We start from the raw sequence: 17,228 nt of genomic DNA on the forward strand, positions 1-17,228 counted from the left end.
GGTTCAACGGGAACAGAGGCAGTTGCCTTTTATTGGGGGCCATGGGTTGGCTGGTTTCACTCAAAGGCCACACACTTGATCTTGAAGTCACCCTCTGCTGCCAGGTAGTTGATGGCCTCCAGATTGAGGCGGTTGGGGAACTTGAATGTGTATCCATCTGGCAGCTTGATGCTCAGGTCTGCCTGGTCGAAGGAGATGCACACCTGGGTGGAGGGGGTGCGAAAAGGGCAGTGAGCAGCGTGGACCCCCAAGCAGAAGCCTCAGTGCAGCCAATGCCATGGCCTACAGGCCAGGGGCCCTCCCAGAGCCCTTTCCTCTTGTAGCCCTGACAACAGCCCCCCTTCATGGGTGAAGCCACTGAGGCTGGGAGAGGGAGATAACACAGATGAAGGGGGGGAGGGGAGAAAGGGCAGGGTGGGACCTAGATGACTAGCCACTAAACCCAGCTCTGCCCCAGCCCACCCAGTGCCCTGCTCCAGTCCCCAGTCCCCAGCCCACCTCCACGACACTTCCAGGCTGGAAGGGAAAAGCAGACTCCCGCAGTTCCGTCCCCCAGGCCCCATCATCCTTGCTGTTACACACAATTGTGTTGGTATCCCCATGTATGTCGAAGCGGGGGTTGAAGTGCAGGCACACGTTGTTGCTGTCTTTGCCCAGGTTCAGCACAAAGCTAGTGGGTAACAGGTGGGATTGAAGCCAGCTGCAGCGCCCTTGGACTAAGCAATCTGTGCTGCTTAGTACACCATCAGGGCATCTAACTGGAAGAATTCATCTAACTGGAAGAATTCATTGAGCCAGGAGAAAAGAAACCTGCATTCTAGCTCTGGCCCTACCACCTCCTTGCTGTGTGACCTTGAGCAAGTACCTGCCCCTCTCTGGGCCTCAGCTTCCTCATCTGCACAACGGGAACTGTACAAGAAGGATCTTTATGGGTCTTGCTGTGCTGATAGCCAAGACTTGTGCAGACGTTGGTCTGTGTCCCAGCCCCTTTGGTCAAAGTCGGAGACTCCCTCCAGATGGTGACCTCTGGGAGGACAAGTGTCCCATCTGTGTTCTATATCTCTGTACCACCGGTGCCCAGCATGATGAATGACACACAGTAGGTACTCAATAACTGTGGGGAGAATGAACATTTGATAGACCGAACATTTGCTGAGTGGAGGTAATAGCAATCCTTGTCCCTGAGGGTGTGGTAAGAATGAAAGAATAGTGCTCGGGAGGTGTGCAGCCCTTTGATAATGTCAGCGGATCATCTCGTGGGCTCTGAGAGACCCAGCATCTCACTTCCTCCATACAACCACTGTCCCCCTTGTTTTGGTTTACTGATTAATAAACTGAGGCTCATTGTGGTTGGTTGACGAGTTCAAGGTCACAGGGCTGCTGAGAAAATTGACCAGCTAGCTGAATGAATGAGTGAATGAGTGAAGGAAGGACTGAAGGAATGAAAGGTTGAGCATGCAGGAAAGAGGGACCTCTGAGGCAGAGCAGCGGGGGTGATACCCTTCTCATTCCCTCTCTCTGCCCTGCCCCCACCACGGCCTCAGGTCCCGCCAAGGTCTATGATGAGGCCGCAGCTGGTTTAGTTTAAGAGGCTCCAGCAGGGAGGGGAGGGGGCGACAATGGTGGGGGCATCCAGATCCCACGGAGGAAGTGACTCACCCAGAAAACGCAGCCTCTGCGGCCGCCTGAATTAACCCCTTCCCCCCTCCGCCGGAGGGTGGGGAGGAGCGGGGCCTGGCCGGCCACGCCCCTACCCGACTGGGGACGCGACCCTCGGGCTCAGAACCCCAGCCCCTAACCGCCCACCGCCCGCGTCTTCGCCCCTCACCTTTTGGCTTCGGGGGCCACTTCGCCCCGCACTCTGAGGCACTCCCCAGGTTTGAGATTCAGGTTGCTGGCGACCAGACCCTGCGCAGACAAGACCCCGCCCAGCTGGGTTAGCCAACGCGTCCCGGTGGATCCTCAGGCCAATTGGAAGCCTGGGGAACCCGGGTGTAAGTTCTAGCCTTTCTTTCTCTGCGTGGTCCTGGGCAAATCCCTACTCCAGTCGGTTACAGTCAGTTTCCTGTCTGTAACAAGACTGGGGTTCTAGAAGCCAAAATCTAGAAGTGTTTGCGGTTCAGCTTGGAGATTTTGGATTCAGAGCGGCCTGGGAGGTGGGGAACTATGCCCCATTGCTCCATGTAATAGCTGGAGAGAACCTCATGTAATAGAAGGTGCGTGAGGGAGTTAGTAGCAAAGGAAAGTGAATGGAGGGGTCTACCCCTTTGCTGAAGAGGAAGGGGCCTGGGGCTGACAGATCTCCACTATCCCCTTCAAGTAGAGAGAGGCAGGGGCTGGAGAGGAGACCCCCAAGGAGCACAGCCAGGCGCCTCTACAGAAGGGAGAGCGGGCCTAGGCCGGAGTCTGCAGCCTGGCTGGCTGGGGGTTAACACGATTGAGCGCACAGCTTAACTGGTTGTAAGTGGTTCCTTGCGCCAGAAACTTGACCCCTTTCCCTGGGGACCTGAGGAAGATTCTTGCCTTCTTCTTTCTCCCTTAGCACCACCCACTCCCAGCTTGGCGGAGTGGGTGGTGGGGAATTCCCCCAACTCCCACCTGACCAGCCTGGACAGAACCACTCTCCGGCCGCTAACCCAGGCAGGCCCCTTCCTGGGCAGCCTGTCTCAGATCCTGGTGACATTTCAGAGCTCTCTAGTGCAGAGGGTGACTGCCCTGGCCTGGTGACTGGGGACAGCTGCTGCCCGGTGACTGGGGACAGCTGCGGGGGGGGCATGAGGGGGAAAAGGAGGCTCTTTAGGGTGGGGGGGCAGGGGCAGTGCCCTGGGTTTCATCCAAGTGCTGCCCCCCAGTTGGCCACACCCTTCCTACTCCTACCTCAGAGAGCTGCAGAATTCAGACCGTGGCAGAAATAACTGTACTGTCAGACTCTGGAGGAATCTAGAAAATTCTCAAGCTAAAGAAGCCTTGGGGGACCACGGTGCCCACCCCATCTTAGAGACATGGCCACTGAAGCCCAGAAAAGAGAAGGCACTTGCTCAAGGCCACACCGTGGGGACCAGAACCCCGATCCTCATCTGCCCTCACTCCCCCCAGCTGTCTGCCTTCACGCCATCGGGGACCTAGGGGCGGGGTCTCCACACTCACACAAGCCATGGCTGAGGACAAGACGATGGTCCTGGGAACTGATGGTCCTGGAAACTACGGTACCAGCTGTCTGAAGACTCCACCCGAAAGATGGGGCCCTGGGCCACTCCCATCCTTTTAAATGGACCAGACCCCCCCCCGTGAGTCCCGCCCCCAGAAAGATCAGCCAATTGTAAGCCAGGACAAGGATAGGGGCCACTGGAGGTGGAGTCAATGGAAGTTTGAAGCCAGTTCTGGAGCAGAACTGACCAATCAGAATTGTGACCCCCCCCATTCCTTCTTAACCACTCCCCCAGAGTCCAGACTCCGCCTCCCATTCTGTTTCTTCCCTACCCTCCCCATACCAAAAATTGTGCTGTGGCAGGGATTGGGGGAAGCCAATGGAAAATAGTTTGAGAGTGAGCTAGGCCCTGGAGTTGGCGGAAAAGGGCCTAGGGCCAGCAGACTGAGCTCAGGGGGTACCCAGAGAAGACCAATGAGGGGGTGCATGGTCCTTGAGAGAATTAGATCTGGGGTTCCTGAGGTTGCGCCCTGGCAGGGACCAGGGTGTGACTCCCTCTGTGGGCCTCTGCAGAGGGCCCAGGACCCATCAACCACAAAGCCCTGGCCCCACCCGGGCCTCCCCCGGAAGCAGGGATTGTGGCTGCTGCCGCGTGTGCTTAAAGAAAGGCTGGGCAGGGTGCCAAGTCTGAGGCTGCCTCCAGGGTTCAGGGCTTGGGCCTGGGCCCTCCTGAGGGGCCTACTGGGGATCCCTTAAGAACTCCTGCTTGACAGCCTCTGGCCTGTCTGAAGAGGATGAGGCCTGGGAGGGGGCCCAGGCTGAGCCAGGCCATGCGGGGTTAGGGTCCTGGCTCTGTGCGTCCCCGTCCACTTTCCTCATATTCTCCCTCCGAGGTCAGGCACAGCCCTTCCTTTCCCCGTCTCTTTAGCAGATACTTTATTCAGCACCTGCTGTGTGCCTGGCCCTGAGCTGGTCTGAGAGGATTCAAAGACGGGGACTCTCACTGTTCCTGCTGTCAAGTAGCCCGCTGTTAGGGCAGAATCTGGCTATGAACTTAATGAAGAAATAGTATGATATTGGCCCTAAGGGAAGTCGTAAGCAAAGCATCATGGTGAAGGTGGGTCTTGAAGGAAGCGTGAAGAAGGCGAGCTGGCATTCCAGCCTGGGCAGATCTGGGGAACAGCAAGCATCTGAGCATGGATGGAGTTTAGGGTATGTTGGGGAAAGATGGGGCATGAGGCTGGGAGGCCAACAGTACCTGGATCATGATGGGTTTCATTGAAGGGGCTTGGACATTGTGTCATCTGAGGGTGCTGGGGAGTCACAGACAGTTATAGGGAGGGTGAGTATTGAGGCCGGATTTGGGCTCCAGGGACGATTACTGTAGCAACAGTGGTGTGTGTGTGTGTGTGTGTGTGTAGGTGTGCTCACCTCACACTCTGGAGCCAGGTGGAGAGAGGGGTATGGGGAGCACTGGGCAAGGCAGGAGGTTTAACATCACTGTCGCCCTTCTGAAATTGCCAGAACCAAAGACGGAGGAGGATGTGAACCCGGAGTGACTCACATCTGGGGGCTAAGCCAGCAAACCCGCCCTGCCCCCGATGCCTCCCAGTCCAGCTGCCACTGTCCACCCGCACCCACCCCCCAGCACAGGCCACCTTCCTCCAGATGAAGGAAGCCCACCCTGGCACAGGAGGCGTGGGGAGTGCATGGGACCGTGAGGCAGGCCTAGAGAGGAGGCTGGGCCCCACCCCCTATGAGTCCCTTACCCCTCCTGCCAGACCGAGCCTGCAGCCTCAGAAACCAACCACGGCAGCTTCACTTTTTCCTCCAGGGCCTTCCTCAAACCTCAGTCTAGGGAGGGGTAGGTAGGGCCCCGCTCCGCTGCTTTTCCTCTGTGCTTCCCTTCCCAGGGCCACAGGCACCCTCTCTGGCTGATCAAGGAATTGGGCATTTCAGGAGGTGTTCTAAACCAAGGACAGAAGTACTTCAGGCACAGTCCTGCCTGGCTGCCATCAGGTGGGCCTGGCTGGCTGTTCCAGCCCAGTAGTTGGGCTCTCAGGACCCCAACAGCTGCTCCTCTGTTCTCCCCGCTACACAGAAGACAAGCCCAGCACCAGGGAGTGTTTGCTGCTGGGTGAGGGGTTGTTTACTCCTCTTCAACATCTGGCCAGCTGAGGGATGGCAGAGAGCCGGTGTAACGTGGTGAACAGGCCCCCAGAAAGGCCCTTTTGGGAATCTGGAGATCTACCACGCCCTCCCCAAGGCATCCTGTCAAGTCCTTTCTCCTTTCTTGCCTCAGTCTCCCCATCTGTACGTTGGGGAGGTAAAACCCCGTTGTCCTGTACAAGGTTAGTAGGGGGTGGAGTTCTGGTGTGCTGTACTAAATAGATGATTTTTTTTATATGTAGTCTTAGAAGGTTTCTGCATCTTTTCTCAGGCTGTTTACCTTCCTGGGGTCAACACCTCTGGGAGGTCCCTCCACCCCCACTTCATCTCCATCAGTCCCTCCTGCCTGGGGCGGGGAGTCTCTCAGATTCCAGTGTCCCTGATAAGAGGGATGGTGGTTTTCCTGGGGGAGGGACAGGGACAAGGTGCATTGTGTGGTGGCGCCCACTTATCTGCCAGGCCCTGTGCCCGGTGCCTCGCTTTCATACACTATCTCATTTCATCTTCACCTTCCCTCTTCTTGTCTGCCAACTGGGCTGAACTGCACAGGGAAGCCGCTCTGGGCCCTGAAATGAAACTGATGTTAGAATCGGGAGAAGAGAGGCCAGTCCTGGTTTGGGGGCTGCCTGGCTGTGAATGCAGCCAAGTTTTTGAAGTCTTTGAACCTGTTTTCATGCCTGGAAAGTGGGAACGTTACCCAGTTTTTACCCATTCGCTGGCTGGTTGGAGGATTAGTGATGTGTGAGGGGCTCATTAGTTCTCTCTCCTGCACCCTCCCCCAAGGCCAAGGCCCCCTCACCGGGGGCTCTCCTTCCTCCATCACTGTCCTTTAGCATAGGCAGTGGGCTCTCTGAAATTCCTCCAACGTACAGACCGTCTTACAGGCTGAACCTTGGCCGCTGCATGAGAGATGAGCTCAGCTCGCCCCCCAGGGGATCCAGGCCAGGGAGGCCCTTCCCAGCTTACCCTGGCCTGCCATTCCCCCGTGGTGAAGGCTGTGCCTCGTGCAGCTGGCAGTAGTCAGAGCCAGGAGTCCTAGAAGTCAGAACAGGGAGAGACCCCAAATACCACTCCTGAACTGCTCCCTCATTCGATGACGTAGCAACCACCTAGCGAGGGTGGCCTCTTGACCAAGGTCACACAGGAAGCTAGGGCTGAAGCCCTTTCATCTGTTGAGCCAAGGAAAGAACACGAAGGACGTAAGATACCTTGACTTCAAATAATGATCTTTTTTTGGATCCTGCTCCATGAAGGTAGGAAGGACTGGTGGCAGGGCAAGGGGAATCCTCCCCCACTCCCTCCCACGTTAGGCACTTTTCCAACTGGTTTGTACAGGAGCCGCCCCCCACTGACCTTGCTCATCCATTCTTGTCTCCCTGCCTTTGTGCTAGTCTCCCACCTAGACAGCCACCTCCCAAAACACTGTGGAGGTCTGTCACTTTTGTCTTCCCACCTGGTATCTGTCCTCTGATCACAGGCCCCAACTCACCTTTGGGGAACTGCCCCTCTTCTCAGATGAAGTCTGGCTGGGTTCCAGGCCCTGTCATTCATTAGAGCCCCAGGGCTCAGGCAGGAGTCTTTTTCAGTTTTTTTTTTTTTTTTTTTTTAACATTTTTTTGGGTCATAATTATAGACTCATAGGAAGCTAAGCCCTTTTTAAGAGCTCAGAAAATATTTGAGAACTGAAGTAGAAAAAAAAAAAAGTATTGGCTCCAAAGTACTAAAAGTGCAAAGCTGGAATTAATAAATGTGCTCAAACTTAAAAGGTGGTAGTCATAAAAATCGTATTACATTTGAAAACAATTTTGTAGGTTGAATTTTCTTCAAAAATGGGCCCAAATCTTCCTAAAGGTTGGTTACTCCTAAATTAGATTTCCCATAGCCAAATAATGTGTAAAACGAAAGTATAAAAATACTTTGAAAAATGTATATAGCAAGAGAAACAAAAACCAAAACCCTCCACATATGAAATGGAGGGTCCTTATGACTTTGATTAAATTCAGTTTCAAATCCTAGTTCTAGAAATCATATCCCTCTCTCCCTAAGCCCCTCAGAGACCTAGCCTTTCCCCTAGATAATCAGCAAGCCCGGAGGTGGCAGAAGACAATAGTGGACCTGATTAATGGTGAAGGGTCAGGACCTCTGGCTGACTAAAGATAACATCTTGACCTAAGTTAGCTTTCAGCTCCTGAGCCATAAGGTGGAATGACCCCCTGGCTACTTTCCCATGAGACAGAACAGAGGGACCCTAGAAGAAACCTCAGTAAGATCATTACCCTTACTTCACCTCCCACCACGATCCTGAACGCTTCACCCACGCTGTCTTGTGATTTTGCCCTATAGAATCTGTAACCTACCTGCCATTGGGGAGCCAGATCGTTGAGCGCTAGCTCCCCTGTGTCTCCGGGTTTGGCACCATTTCCCTAAAGGAACCTTTCCTTTCTTTGTGGAAAGTGCCTTTTCATGTCTCGGTTGGCTCTGAAGCACGCAGGCCAATGATCCCCCTTTAGTTCGGTAACATATATATTTAACGTGGGATGTGAGTGATTTTTAATGTTTTCTATGATGTGCCTGGGGGGCCTGTGTATCAAGAGTTTTTGGCTTCAAGTAACAGAAAAACTTAATGGACATTGCTTTAAAATGAAGGAAAATCGTCACATAACAAGCCTGGAGCTAGGAGGTTTCCATGGCAGGTTAATCTGGTGGCCCAACGAAATCATCAAAGATCTGGGTTATTGTATGATCGTGAGTTATGACTGTATAGACAGTTCTTGCTCTTTGGTGAGACAACCTAAAGGTTTTGGGGTCAACTGTCTTAATGTCTGCAATGTACTTTTGAATGAATCAGTGAAAAATGTAAATATATATAAAGAGTGATTGAACAAATTGGGCAAATATCAACAACGGGGAGCCTAGGTGAAGGGCCCATGGGTGTTCATTTGCACTCACTCCAGGTAGTACCAGAATTGAATTCACTTGTGGGACACCCCATTAGCATCTGCAGAAAGCTGGAGAATTGCTTCATGTAGAAAACCCACACATTTGGTGTCAAAGTATTCTGTGGGTAGAGGAACAGTTTTCCCTTTTAGTTGGTGTCAGAGAAGTGGGATTTGCTGGAATCCCTGACTCACGGAAACATGTGGTTTGGGAAGGGGAAGGAAGAAAGGGGGGGGTCACAAGAAACCTCTGATGCCTGGGTGCCACGGATTCACCATGGTGTGCAGCAGCAGCTGTGCTGTACTGTTATTAAAGGTAAAAGTTGGGCGGCCAGTTGGCTCAGTGGTTAGAGTGCAGAGCGCGTAACATCAAGGTCGCCAGTTCGATTCCCACATGGGCCAGTGAGCTGCGCCCGCCACAACTAGACTGAAAACAACGACTTGACTTGGAGCTGATGGGTCCTGGAAAAATACACTGTTCCCCAATATTCCCCAATTTAAAAAAAAGATGAAAGTTATCAACAGACTTTAGAGATGGCGCCAATTCTCGGGGAGCTGGTTTACCTGATGTGTGAGGAAATGCAAAAAAAGAAATATATAGTCCCTTGGTTATATTTATCTGTAACAGCTAAAATTAAATCAAAAGAGAGTGCTGGGTGAGACCTTGACACTATACCAAGCTCAGATTTCAGTGAGTCTGAACTTCGGCCACTAGTCTCAAAGCTATCCCTAAAGGGAAAAATTATTCAGGAACAACAGAAAGTATCTCTAAGGCCTCTGGTCAACAAGAAAGTAGTGAACATGGAGGGAAAGCAAAGCCAGGAAACTACTGAAACCAGGGGATATAGTGTGAAGTTGTTTCATTTTGTGGCTTGGGGTCATCAGCCTCCTGAAATATCAATCACTGGGAATCCAGGTGAAGGATGTTTCATTGTGCCATTCTCGTACATTTTCTGTTTGAAACTTCTAAATTAAAAGTTTGGGGGAAACAACTCCAAGTTCTTGCCTTCTTTTTGCTCTGTCACCTGAAGCAGAGTCAAGTAGCAAGAGAAATACGTTGGGTCACGCCTCATGTTCACAGAATGCTGCGACAGCTTCTACACTCAAAGCCCAGAAGAGTGAGTCCCGCCTCTACATCCTTCTTTAAAAGTGAGGCAAACATTTCCAGAATCTCCCAGACCTCCCGTCTTGTTGGTCAGAAGTGTATCACAAGTCCATGGCTAAACTAAGCACTGGCTGGGGGAATCAAGAACTCATGATTGGCTTAGACTCTTGTTTTAAACAATTGCGATTCATTACCTGGGGCTGGGATGCCGCCCCCCCCTTCTAACTCACATGCCACCATGTGCTCACCTGAAGGAAATCAGGATTCCATCAGCAAGGTGGGGAGTGGCTGCTAGGCCGAGTGGGGCCAAGGCAGCCAAGCACTGCCCTCCTCTGGGGGGCACATGACTCAGGCTGGCCAATAGTGGTGCTCTATCCCCCAGGGCACAGGTTCTGAGATGGAGGTGGGCATGGGCCCCCAGGGAGGCCAAGGAGTCTGCCTGGAATATGGGTCGGGTGAAAGGCACCGGCTATCTGGAAGGCAGCACAGCGGGGAGGACATACCTGGAGTGCTGCACCACCTCACAGAGGCAGCCATAAACTCCCGCAGGCCTTCGCCAGGGTGAGCTGTTTCTGTCACAGCCACAAGTCTCCACGAGAGCACATTTGCTCTGGCTTCCAGACTGTCAAGCACTCCTTCCCAAAAAGAATCACACTGGAGAAGTCCCCAGACCTGCAAGTCCCACCCCTCACTTTACGAACGAGGAAGCAGGCTGAGCAAAGGGACTTATGCAAGCTCAAGCTGACCGGCAGGCCGGGAACAGTCATGGTCTCTCCCCATTCAGCTTCTGTACCGTTCTGGGCTGCTCGGCAGCCTGCTCACAGTGGAGTGCCCGCTCTGCAGGAAGCACTCTGGAGACAGCGACAAGCGCCTGGCCTGGAGTAGCTCAGGCGCTGGCTGGGGGCCAGCAGAGCAGACAGTCACAGCAGCAGCCCAGGTGAGAAGGATGCCTGAAGGGGGCATGCCGCAGCACCCCACCAAGGCTCGCAGAGGGCGAGGACCCGTGTCTCCCTTCAGTCTCTACTAAGAGCCTCCTGGAGTCCATCAACACGAATTCAAATCCCGCCTTAGGTGATCACACTTTCTAGATGTGCATGCGCCCTCGTGTAAATCAACAACGCATTTCCGATCCTGATTCCCCAAGTACAGCAGTAAAATGGGAGGTGATGCCAGCCTGCTGGGTTTTCTGAGAGACTGAAACAAACTGTTACACAGACTCAGCGGGAGATGATGTAGTACTACTGAATTAAGGTACTACTGCGCAGAGAATACTCTGGAGGGGATAGATCCCGTCACGTGGGAGTTGCAGGGGGCCTGATCAGTCTCAGCCAGGAACCCCTCCTCCGGCCCTGCCTTGGACAGACTTGAACCCACACAGACACTCCCACTTGCACTTTATTAAGTACGGGAGACTGGTTACAACTGGGGCGGAAGTGGCGGGGAAGGCCCAGCCCCCACCCCCACCATCACTGGCACATGATAATAAATAAATAGCTGGGACAGGTATGGGGGAGAAGTGGCACAGCAAACACTGAGAGCACAGGTAGGAAGGCAAATGCCCCCGTTCCGAGCTGTGGTCGCCAACATTGGACTGGTACTATGGTCGGGAGGGCGGGGCTCTCAGCTATAGAAGCCCCCCAGAGCCACTGAGTAGCCCCCTGGATAGCAATCTTTGTGAAGGGGTGCCTTTAGTATGTGGACCCTTACTTATCAACAAAAATCTGGACCCCTGGTTGATTCAGTCAGACCCAGTCAAGAAGCCACTGTCTGTCAGACTACTGGATTCCTCTTTTCAGGATCTAAGAGATCAGTGGGTCATTATTATCTGCTGTCCTGACTGGTTTACCCAGGATCTAAGACATGGAAAGGGTCATTGTCATTTAGCTTTATGACTGGTCCACTCAGGCTCCAGGACATCAAAGGGTCATTGTTACTTAGGCTCCCAATTGGTCTACTGAGGACCCAACATCAATGAATCACTATGACTTAGCCTTCTGATTGGTCCATTCAGGGCTCAGGACAATAATGTTTGTGGTTACCTAGACCTCTGATTGGTCAACAGGAACCCAAGGCCAAGACCTGGGGAGTAGGTAGACCGCTAGAGGCCCCAGGGAGGGGTGAGAGAATTAAGTGCTCAGGGTTGGGGGAAATCTTCAGCGGGCATCAGGGCCCAGATTTCAACAAGGGGAGGTCACAGGGCAGGAAATAAGGCCACCTGGCTGGGTCAGGCCAGGGCAAACAGGTGGCAGAAAGGGGCGAGCTTCTGGGACAGCAAAGAGTACCCAGCCACAGCTGGGAGAGAGTGCAAGGGTCCTAAAACCTTCCCTGGGTCCCAGACCCACCAGGATGTAGAAACTGGAGCCGGAGAGCCAGTGGTGCTTAATGTAGCTCTTGGCCGTCACCTGCGTCTACGGGATCAGGGTGGGGAAGAGGTGGGGCTGTGGTTGCAGGTCAGGTGGGCTCAGTCCTCCAGCCCTTCTATTAAGTCCGCCACGCTCTCCACGTAGTAATGGGGCACGAGATCGTGCTGGCCGGCTGCCAGGTAGGCCTGGGCCTCCTCCAGACGAGAGACGCCTGTGAGCGTGAGCACGGTGGTCATGCCACAGCGGTGGCCGAAGAGAATGTCGGTCTCCAGGCGGTCGCCCACCATGATCATACGGGCGGGGTCCACGTTGAAGTGCTCCGTGATGCACTCGAGCATGTAAGGGCTGGGCTTGCCCACCACTAGGGCTTGGCGTCCTGAGGCGGTCTCCACTGCAGCAGCCAGGCTCCCAGTGCCTGCAGGGAGATGGACACTCAGTCAGTGTGGGGAGGGGGAGGGGGCAGCAGGGAAGGCATCCTGGCCCCGAAATTGGAATTTTCAGGGAAGCAGCGTGGCAGGGGGGTACAATTAGGCACGGAAGTGAGTCAAAAGGCTTGTTTTCAAGTCTTAGCGTAGTGATCACGAGTCCAGACTGCAACCCAATGCCTGCATTCTGACTCCATCTCCAGCTTTCTCAAGCAGGCTGTTTAACTTTTTGGTGCCTCAGTGTCCCCAGCCCTAATATAGCACTTCTCTCATAGGGGTATTGGAAGGACTGAAGGCGCTACTGCATGTCACTGGGCCGGGCTCAGTCAGTCCTGCCTGAGGTCCATTATTTTACCCTGGCAGCGGTGTGCCTTCAGGCATGCCACTCCACCTCTCTGAGTTTCCTTGGACTGTCTGGAAAAGTAGGATCCAAGTAACGTCTACCTTCAAAGAGGCGCTGTGGGCATCACAGGGGCAAGTGCGTTGGAAACAGAAAAGCACTTCCCAGACGGCAGATGTGGTTTTTGCCACAAGAATGTGCGCTCCTGGAATCAGAAACTGGCACAGCCCTTTTGGAACAGAGCAGGGCACAGAAATGTTCGCACCTCTGACCCAGTCGGCCTCCGCCGGGACCGTGGTCACAAGGAGAGAATTCAGACTGGAGACAAAAAGCTACATGCTTGAAGATGTCCGCGGCCAAGGTAACTGTACTACCTCTAATTGTGAACCGCGCCCAGACGTTGAACAATTGGGGGACTGTTCAGAAAAGGACAGTTCTGACTCCTGGCCCAGTACCCTCCCGCCGCGCACAATGAGTTCACTGTCCAGTCCCACAGGCACATCTTTGTGCCAGAATGTTCTGCCTTCACACTAATGTCCCTGAACAAACGATGATGATGATGATGTAATCACAATTTACTAAGCACATTCTAACGTGCCCGCGCTGTGCTGGGTGCCCATGTTTTTTACAGAGGAGAAAGCTGACACTCAGTGACGTTAAGTAACTTGTCCACAGTTGCACAGCTTAATAAGGTAGATAACGGATATGCGTTCAGCTGGGTCTGACCCAGTCGTGTGCCGGGCCAGCTTGTACTGGTTTGGGAGGGCTGAATGTTTCATTTTCAGGAATTCTGGGAGCTGGTGGTTAAACAAAGTCGCTATTTCAGTCCACTTATATAAACTTACAATCAAATGAATTACGTTTAAAACAAAGGTAACGCATTCTCAAAGCTCATCACTTCCTAATGATTTTACCGTTATCTATGTTCTTGAGATGACTTGTATGTCTGTATTGATGGAAATACTAAATGGTATGCATATATCTTCCTAACTCCATGTTCAGTAACTTCAGGTTGGTAGCTTGAAAATTCGCCAGGGTGGGAGTATTTACACCACGGACACTGATTGACAAATGGCATAAACCATGGCTCCCCAAATCATATACATTTGTCAGTTACACGACTGGTCTGACCCCAAGTGCTCTGGCCTTGTTTCCCTCCTCACAGCATAGGAAGCCAAAGGCTCAGAAGGGTCAAGTGGTCCCAGAGGAGGATGGACTTCTGTGTCACAGGACCAGGGCAGAGCTGGCCCACAGCAACCCCACTGGGAGGTTCTCCCTGACATCTGACTTAGAACTCACCCACTTGTTTTCATAAGAACTGGGTGGAGAAGAAAAGCCATTTGCCCACTTGGTGAGATTCCTTCTAGGATGGGAAGGACTTCCAGGATGGGAACGACTTAACTGAGTCTCCTCAGTTTTTCTCTTGACTCAAGGTCTCAGCCGTCAGCTCCTTCTTTTCCCCCCAGGACAGAGCTCATCACCCTTGGCCCCCACCATGTCCCATTACATCCACTCAGCTAATATTTACTGAGGCCCAACTACACGCCAGGCACGGTGCTAGGAAGTGGGAGAGAGCAGTGAATTCAACTAAGGTCCTACGCTGGGGGAGCAAGCTTCCTAGCAGGGGAGTCTATGCGCATGACTCTGCCCTCAGACCACCACAATCCCCTTCTCTCCACATCCTATGATCCAAGACTGTCACATGTTTTGGTGGTGACGTATTCCTTAGACAGGAGGCATTTCTATTTGCCAGCTCAAGTGGCTGCCCTGTGGTTACAAGGTAAACACACAATTTAGGAACCTGCAGGAGGAGAGGAAATTGGGGTGAGAGGTTTGCATTATTTCAGATTTTATGCATAACAGGGGCCTTTATTAATATTTGTATACCACTGTGTCAAAGCTGCATCATTCAATGTACAAACACGCCAGTAACGCTGCATTTGTTAAGCCTCTGCCTCCCCCTCTAGGCTGTGGGAATGACCAGCTGGACCGGCAGGCACAGCCCAGTGGGTGCTGAGACGGGAGGGACAGGCGTGGGCAGGGCTCTTCCACACTCCCCTTCCTGAGCCCCGGGGGCCTCTTAACCCACAGCCTTAACCTGAGCTTTGAAGACTCGAGGGAGGAACTCAGTTTTTGTAACGTAGTCTAGGGCAGGCAGGCAGGCGCTGCTGCAGCTGGGAGCCCTGACCAGAGCCCTCACCTTAGATTTATGGGGAAACTGAGGCTGAAGTGGTCATGCAGCAACAAAGCTAGGACAAGCCTAGAACTATAGATTCCCAGCTTGGAATTGGTTCTGCCAGTTCCCCTAGTGCCCTTTTCGGCAAGATGCCTCCTCCAAGAAAGCCCTCCCAAATCCCCTCAAGCTCTAGGCGCTCCCTGCCATCCCATCATAATACTGTGTTTACTCCTCAATCAATACCATCCTGTCCCACCAGGATTTGGTATCAATGACTGTCTGGGTCAGTGACCAGCAGAGTGATGGAGAGTTTCCCTGCCCTCTACTGCCTGGCGCACGGACCTGTCCACACTCACTACCGTCAGCCTCTGCTACCATCTGCTCCTGTCTAACTTGAACCCTTCAAGATGTAGAGGTGCCGCCTGCTCCTGACTCCTCTGCAGGTCTGAATGCCCGAATGACAGCCGTGAAGAGTGCCTTGAATGGAGGAGGTGGGGGTTAGGGTAGCCACAAGGGCCAAGCTCAGGTCCCTAATCTGTTGGGCACTCACTTCCCCTCTCTTAGCCTCAGTTTAACTGAGAAATGGGACAATAATTGCCATTTCCAGAGTCTTTTGGAAACTAAATAAGAACAGACACCAAGGTGCTGCAACATGACAGGGCTCTGGGTACAAATTACATCATCTGAGCACCTATGTGACCAGATTACTCTCCCGTCGGATAAAACTGGCATGGTTAGCATTTCCATTTTACAGCCAGGACAGAGATGCTCTGAGGTTATGTAACGTAACAAGATTACAGAGCTGGATCAAAATCCAGCCACCTACTCTACTCCCCCACACCTGCCTACAACCTGCTGCTGGAAATGGTGTTTCAACCCTCCAACAGGAGGACAATTCTTCCAGACTTTGTTCCCAAATCTGCGACCTCACCCCGATGGTGGGTGAAACAAAATGACAGAGTCCTTGAGGCTGGTTCAGGAAAGTTAGGGCTGCGAGTCCGCGGATTCCACCTGCAATCCCGAAGCCACAGTGGGCCTCAGTTTCCTTATCTGTCAAACAGGGACCCCACTGCTGCCCCTCACAGTGTGGCGGCTGCAGGAATTGCAAGACGTTATCACGGAAGCACCCTAGGCTCTTGCTGGGTGGCGGCCGCCCTCGCAACCCTTCTGTTCCCCCCACCTGTCACTTGGAGACACCCCTTCCCTCACCCCCATGCATGGAGGTGAAAGCGTTGGTCGCTCTCCCCACCTCGGTTTCCCCGCCAGCCCCGTGCTCACCGGGGGTCCGGCTGCCATCGCTAAGCGGGTGCCACGGGTCGCGGTCGGTGGCCACGAGCAGGCAGTCGGGGTCGCGCAGGTGCGCGCACGCCTCGCTCAGTTTGGCGAAGGAGAAGTGCTCGTCGTAGCCCACGAGCACAGCGCGCACGCACGGGACCGCGCCCGGGTCCTCGCCGGGGTCCCCCGCCAGGCGTAGCCCCGCGGCGCGCAGCTCAGCGCGCAGCCCCTCGCCGCCCAGCACGAAGACGGCGCCCGGCGCGTCCGGCAGCCCGGGCAGCCGCTGGCGCAGCAAGCGCGCGGCGCACAGCGCGGAGCTGAAGAGCTGCTCGGCGCGCAGCCCCTCGAAGCCGAGGCGTGCGAAGCGAACGGCCAGCTCCGGCCGCGCGCGCCGACTGTTGTTGCTCACGAACAGCGCCGCCTTCCCCGCGCGCGCCAGCCGCTCCACCAGCTCCGAGGCGCCAGGCACCGCGCGCTCGCCGTTCCACAGCACTCCGTCGCAGTCGAACAGGACCCCCTGCGCCCGGCCCAGCACCTCGCGCAGGGCCGGGCCGCGCAGCCGCTCGCAGCGCGCCATGCAGCCGGCTGGCTGCCTGCACTCTGCTCCGCGCCGCTCTCCCTCCGCAGGCTCGGCGCGCTAGCCCGCGGCCAGCCTGTGCCCCGCACCGGCCAATCGGTGAGCCGGAAGGGCCAGGGGGTGCGGTCACGGCAAGGAGGGGTATCGCCAATGGGGGCGAGAGTCTCGGAAAGCAGCGAGGACGCGAACAAACGGAGTTGGAAGAAAAGGGCAGAGTCGCGGCCACCACAGAGGGAAGGGGACCAATGATACCTAACGTGGCCCTTCTTCCCGCCTCCCGACTCTGCTGGACCAGTCGCCGCCGAGTTTTAATCGCGACTGGCTTCTTTCTTGACCAATAACGAGTTACGAGTAGAAAATGTGGCGCGAATAGCAGTCCTACGGGCCCCAGCCAATCAGAAGGTTAGTAGAGGTGGTTGCTAGGAGAAAAACAGATGCTAAAGGAGATGTCGTCTTTGGGTCAAATCTCACTGCCCTCTGAATCATGGACGCTCAAATTCTCAGTGAAGTCCTGAGAAGCGTGTAGGTATGAGGGGGGAAAAGGCACTTGGTGTCGAGCGCGGAGGCCCTTGGCCTAGATCAGTGGTTCTCCACGCTGGCTGTACCGTATGTAGACTCCTCCTGGAGCACTTATTATTTTTAGGTACAATTTACATACAATAAGATACATACATCTTAAATGAATGTCAAGTTTGATGACTTTTTGACAAATGC

The 17,228-nt window shown here is 54.0% G+C and overlaps 2 protein-coding genes across 2 annotated transcripts; both read right to left on the reverse strand.

Annotated features, from left to right (window-relative positions):
- On the reverse strand, positions 1 to 3,239 carry LGALS1 (galectin 1). Its single transcript, XM_081060263.1, has 4 exons — positions 3,148 to 3,239; positions 1,829 to 1,908; positions 499 to 670; positions 1 to 203 (listed from the first exon to the last, which is right to left on the reverse strand). The coding sequence occupies exons 1-4, from the start codon at positions 3,154 to 3,156 to the stop codon at positions 57 to 59; spliced, it is 408 nt and encodes a 135-aa protein (XP_080916389.1). The 5' UTR covers positions 3,157 to 3,239; the 3' UTR covers positions 1 to 56.
- Positions 3,240 to 10,735: 7,496 nt separating this feature from the next.
- Positions 10,736 to 16,738, reverse strand: PDXP (pyridoxal phosphatase). Its single transcript, XM_081060285.1, has 2 exons — positions 15,941 to 16,738; positions 10,736 to 12,136 (listed from the first exon to the last, which is right to left on the reverse strand). The coding sequence occupies exons 1-2, from the start codon at positions 16,512 to 16,514 to the stop codon at positions 11,820 to 11,822; spliced, it is 891 nt and encodes a 296-aa protein (XP_080916411.1). The 5' UTR covers positions 16,515 to 16,738; the 3' UTR covers positions 10,736 to 11,819.
- Positions 16,739 to 17,228: the final 490 nt, after the last annotated feature.

Source organism: Rhinolophus hipposideros (assembly GCF_964194185.1).
Source record: "Rhinolophus hipposideros genome assembly, chromosome: 9".
In the NCBI taxonomy this organism is placed as follows: Eukaryota; Metazoa; Chordata; class Mammalia; order Chiroptera; family Rhinolophidae; genus Rhinolophus; species Rhinolophus hipposideros.

Coding starts and splice junctions, on each gene's coding strand:
- LGALS1 (XM_081060263.1), bottom strand. Junction 671..1,828: donor GTGGCCCCCGAAGCCAAAAG/GTGAGGGGCGAA, acceptor GTTACCCACTAG/CTTTGTGCTGAACCTGGGCA. Junction 204..498: donor AGCCTGGAAGTGTCGTGGAG/GTGGGCTGGGGA, acceptor CCCTCCACCCAG/GTGTGCATCTCCTTCGACCA.
- PDXP (XM_081060285.1), bottom strand. CDS start 16,514: ATGGCGCGCTGCGAGCGGCTGCGCGGCCCGGCCCTGCGCGAGGTGCTG. Junction 12,137..15,940: donor CGATGGCAGCCGGACCCCCG/GTGAGCACGGGG, acceptor ATCTCCCTGCAG/GCACTGGGAGCCTGGCTGCT.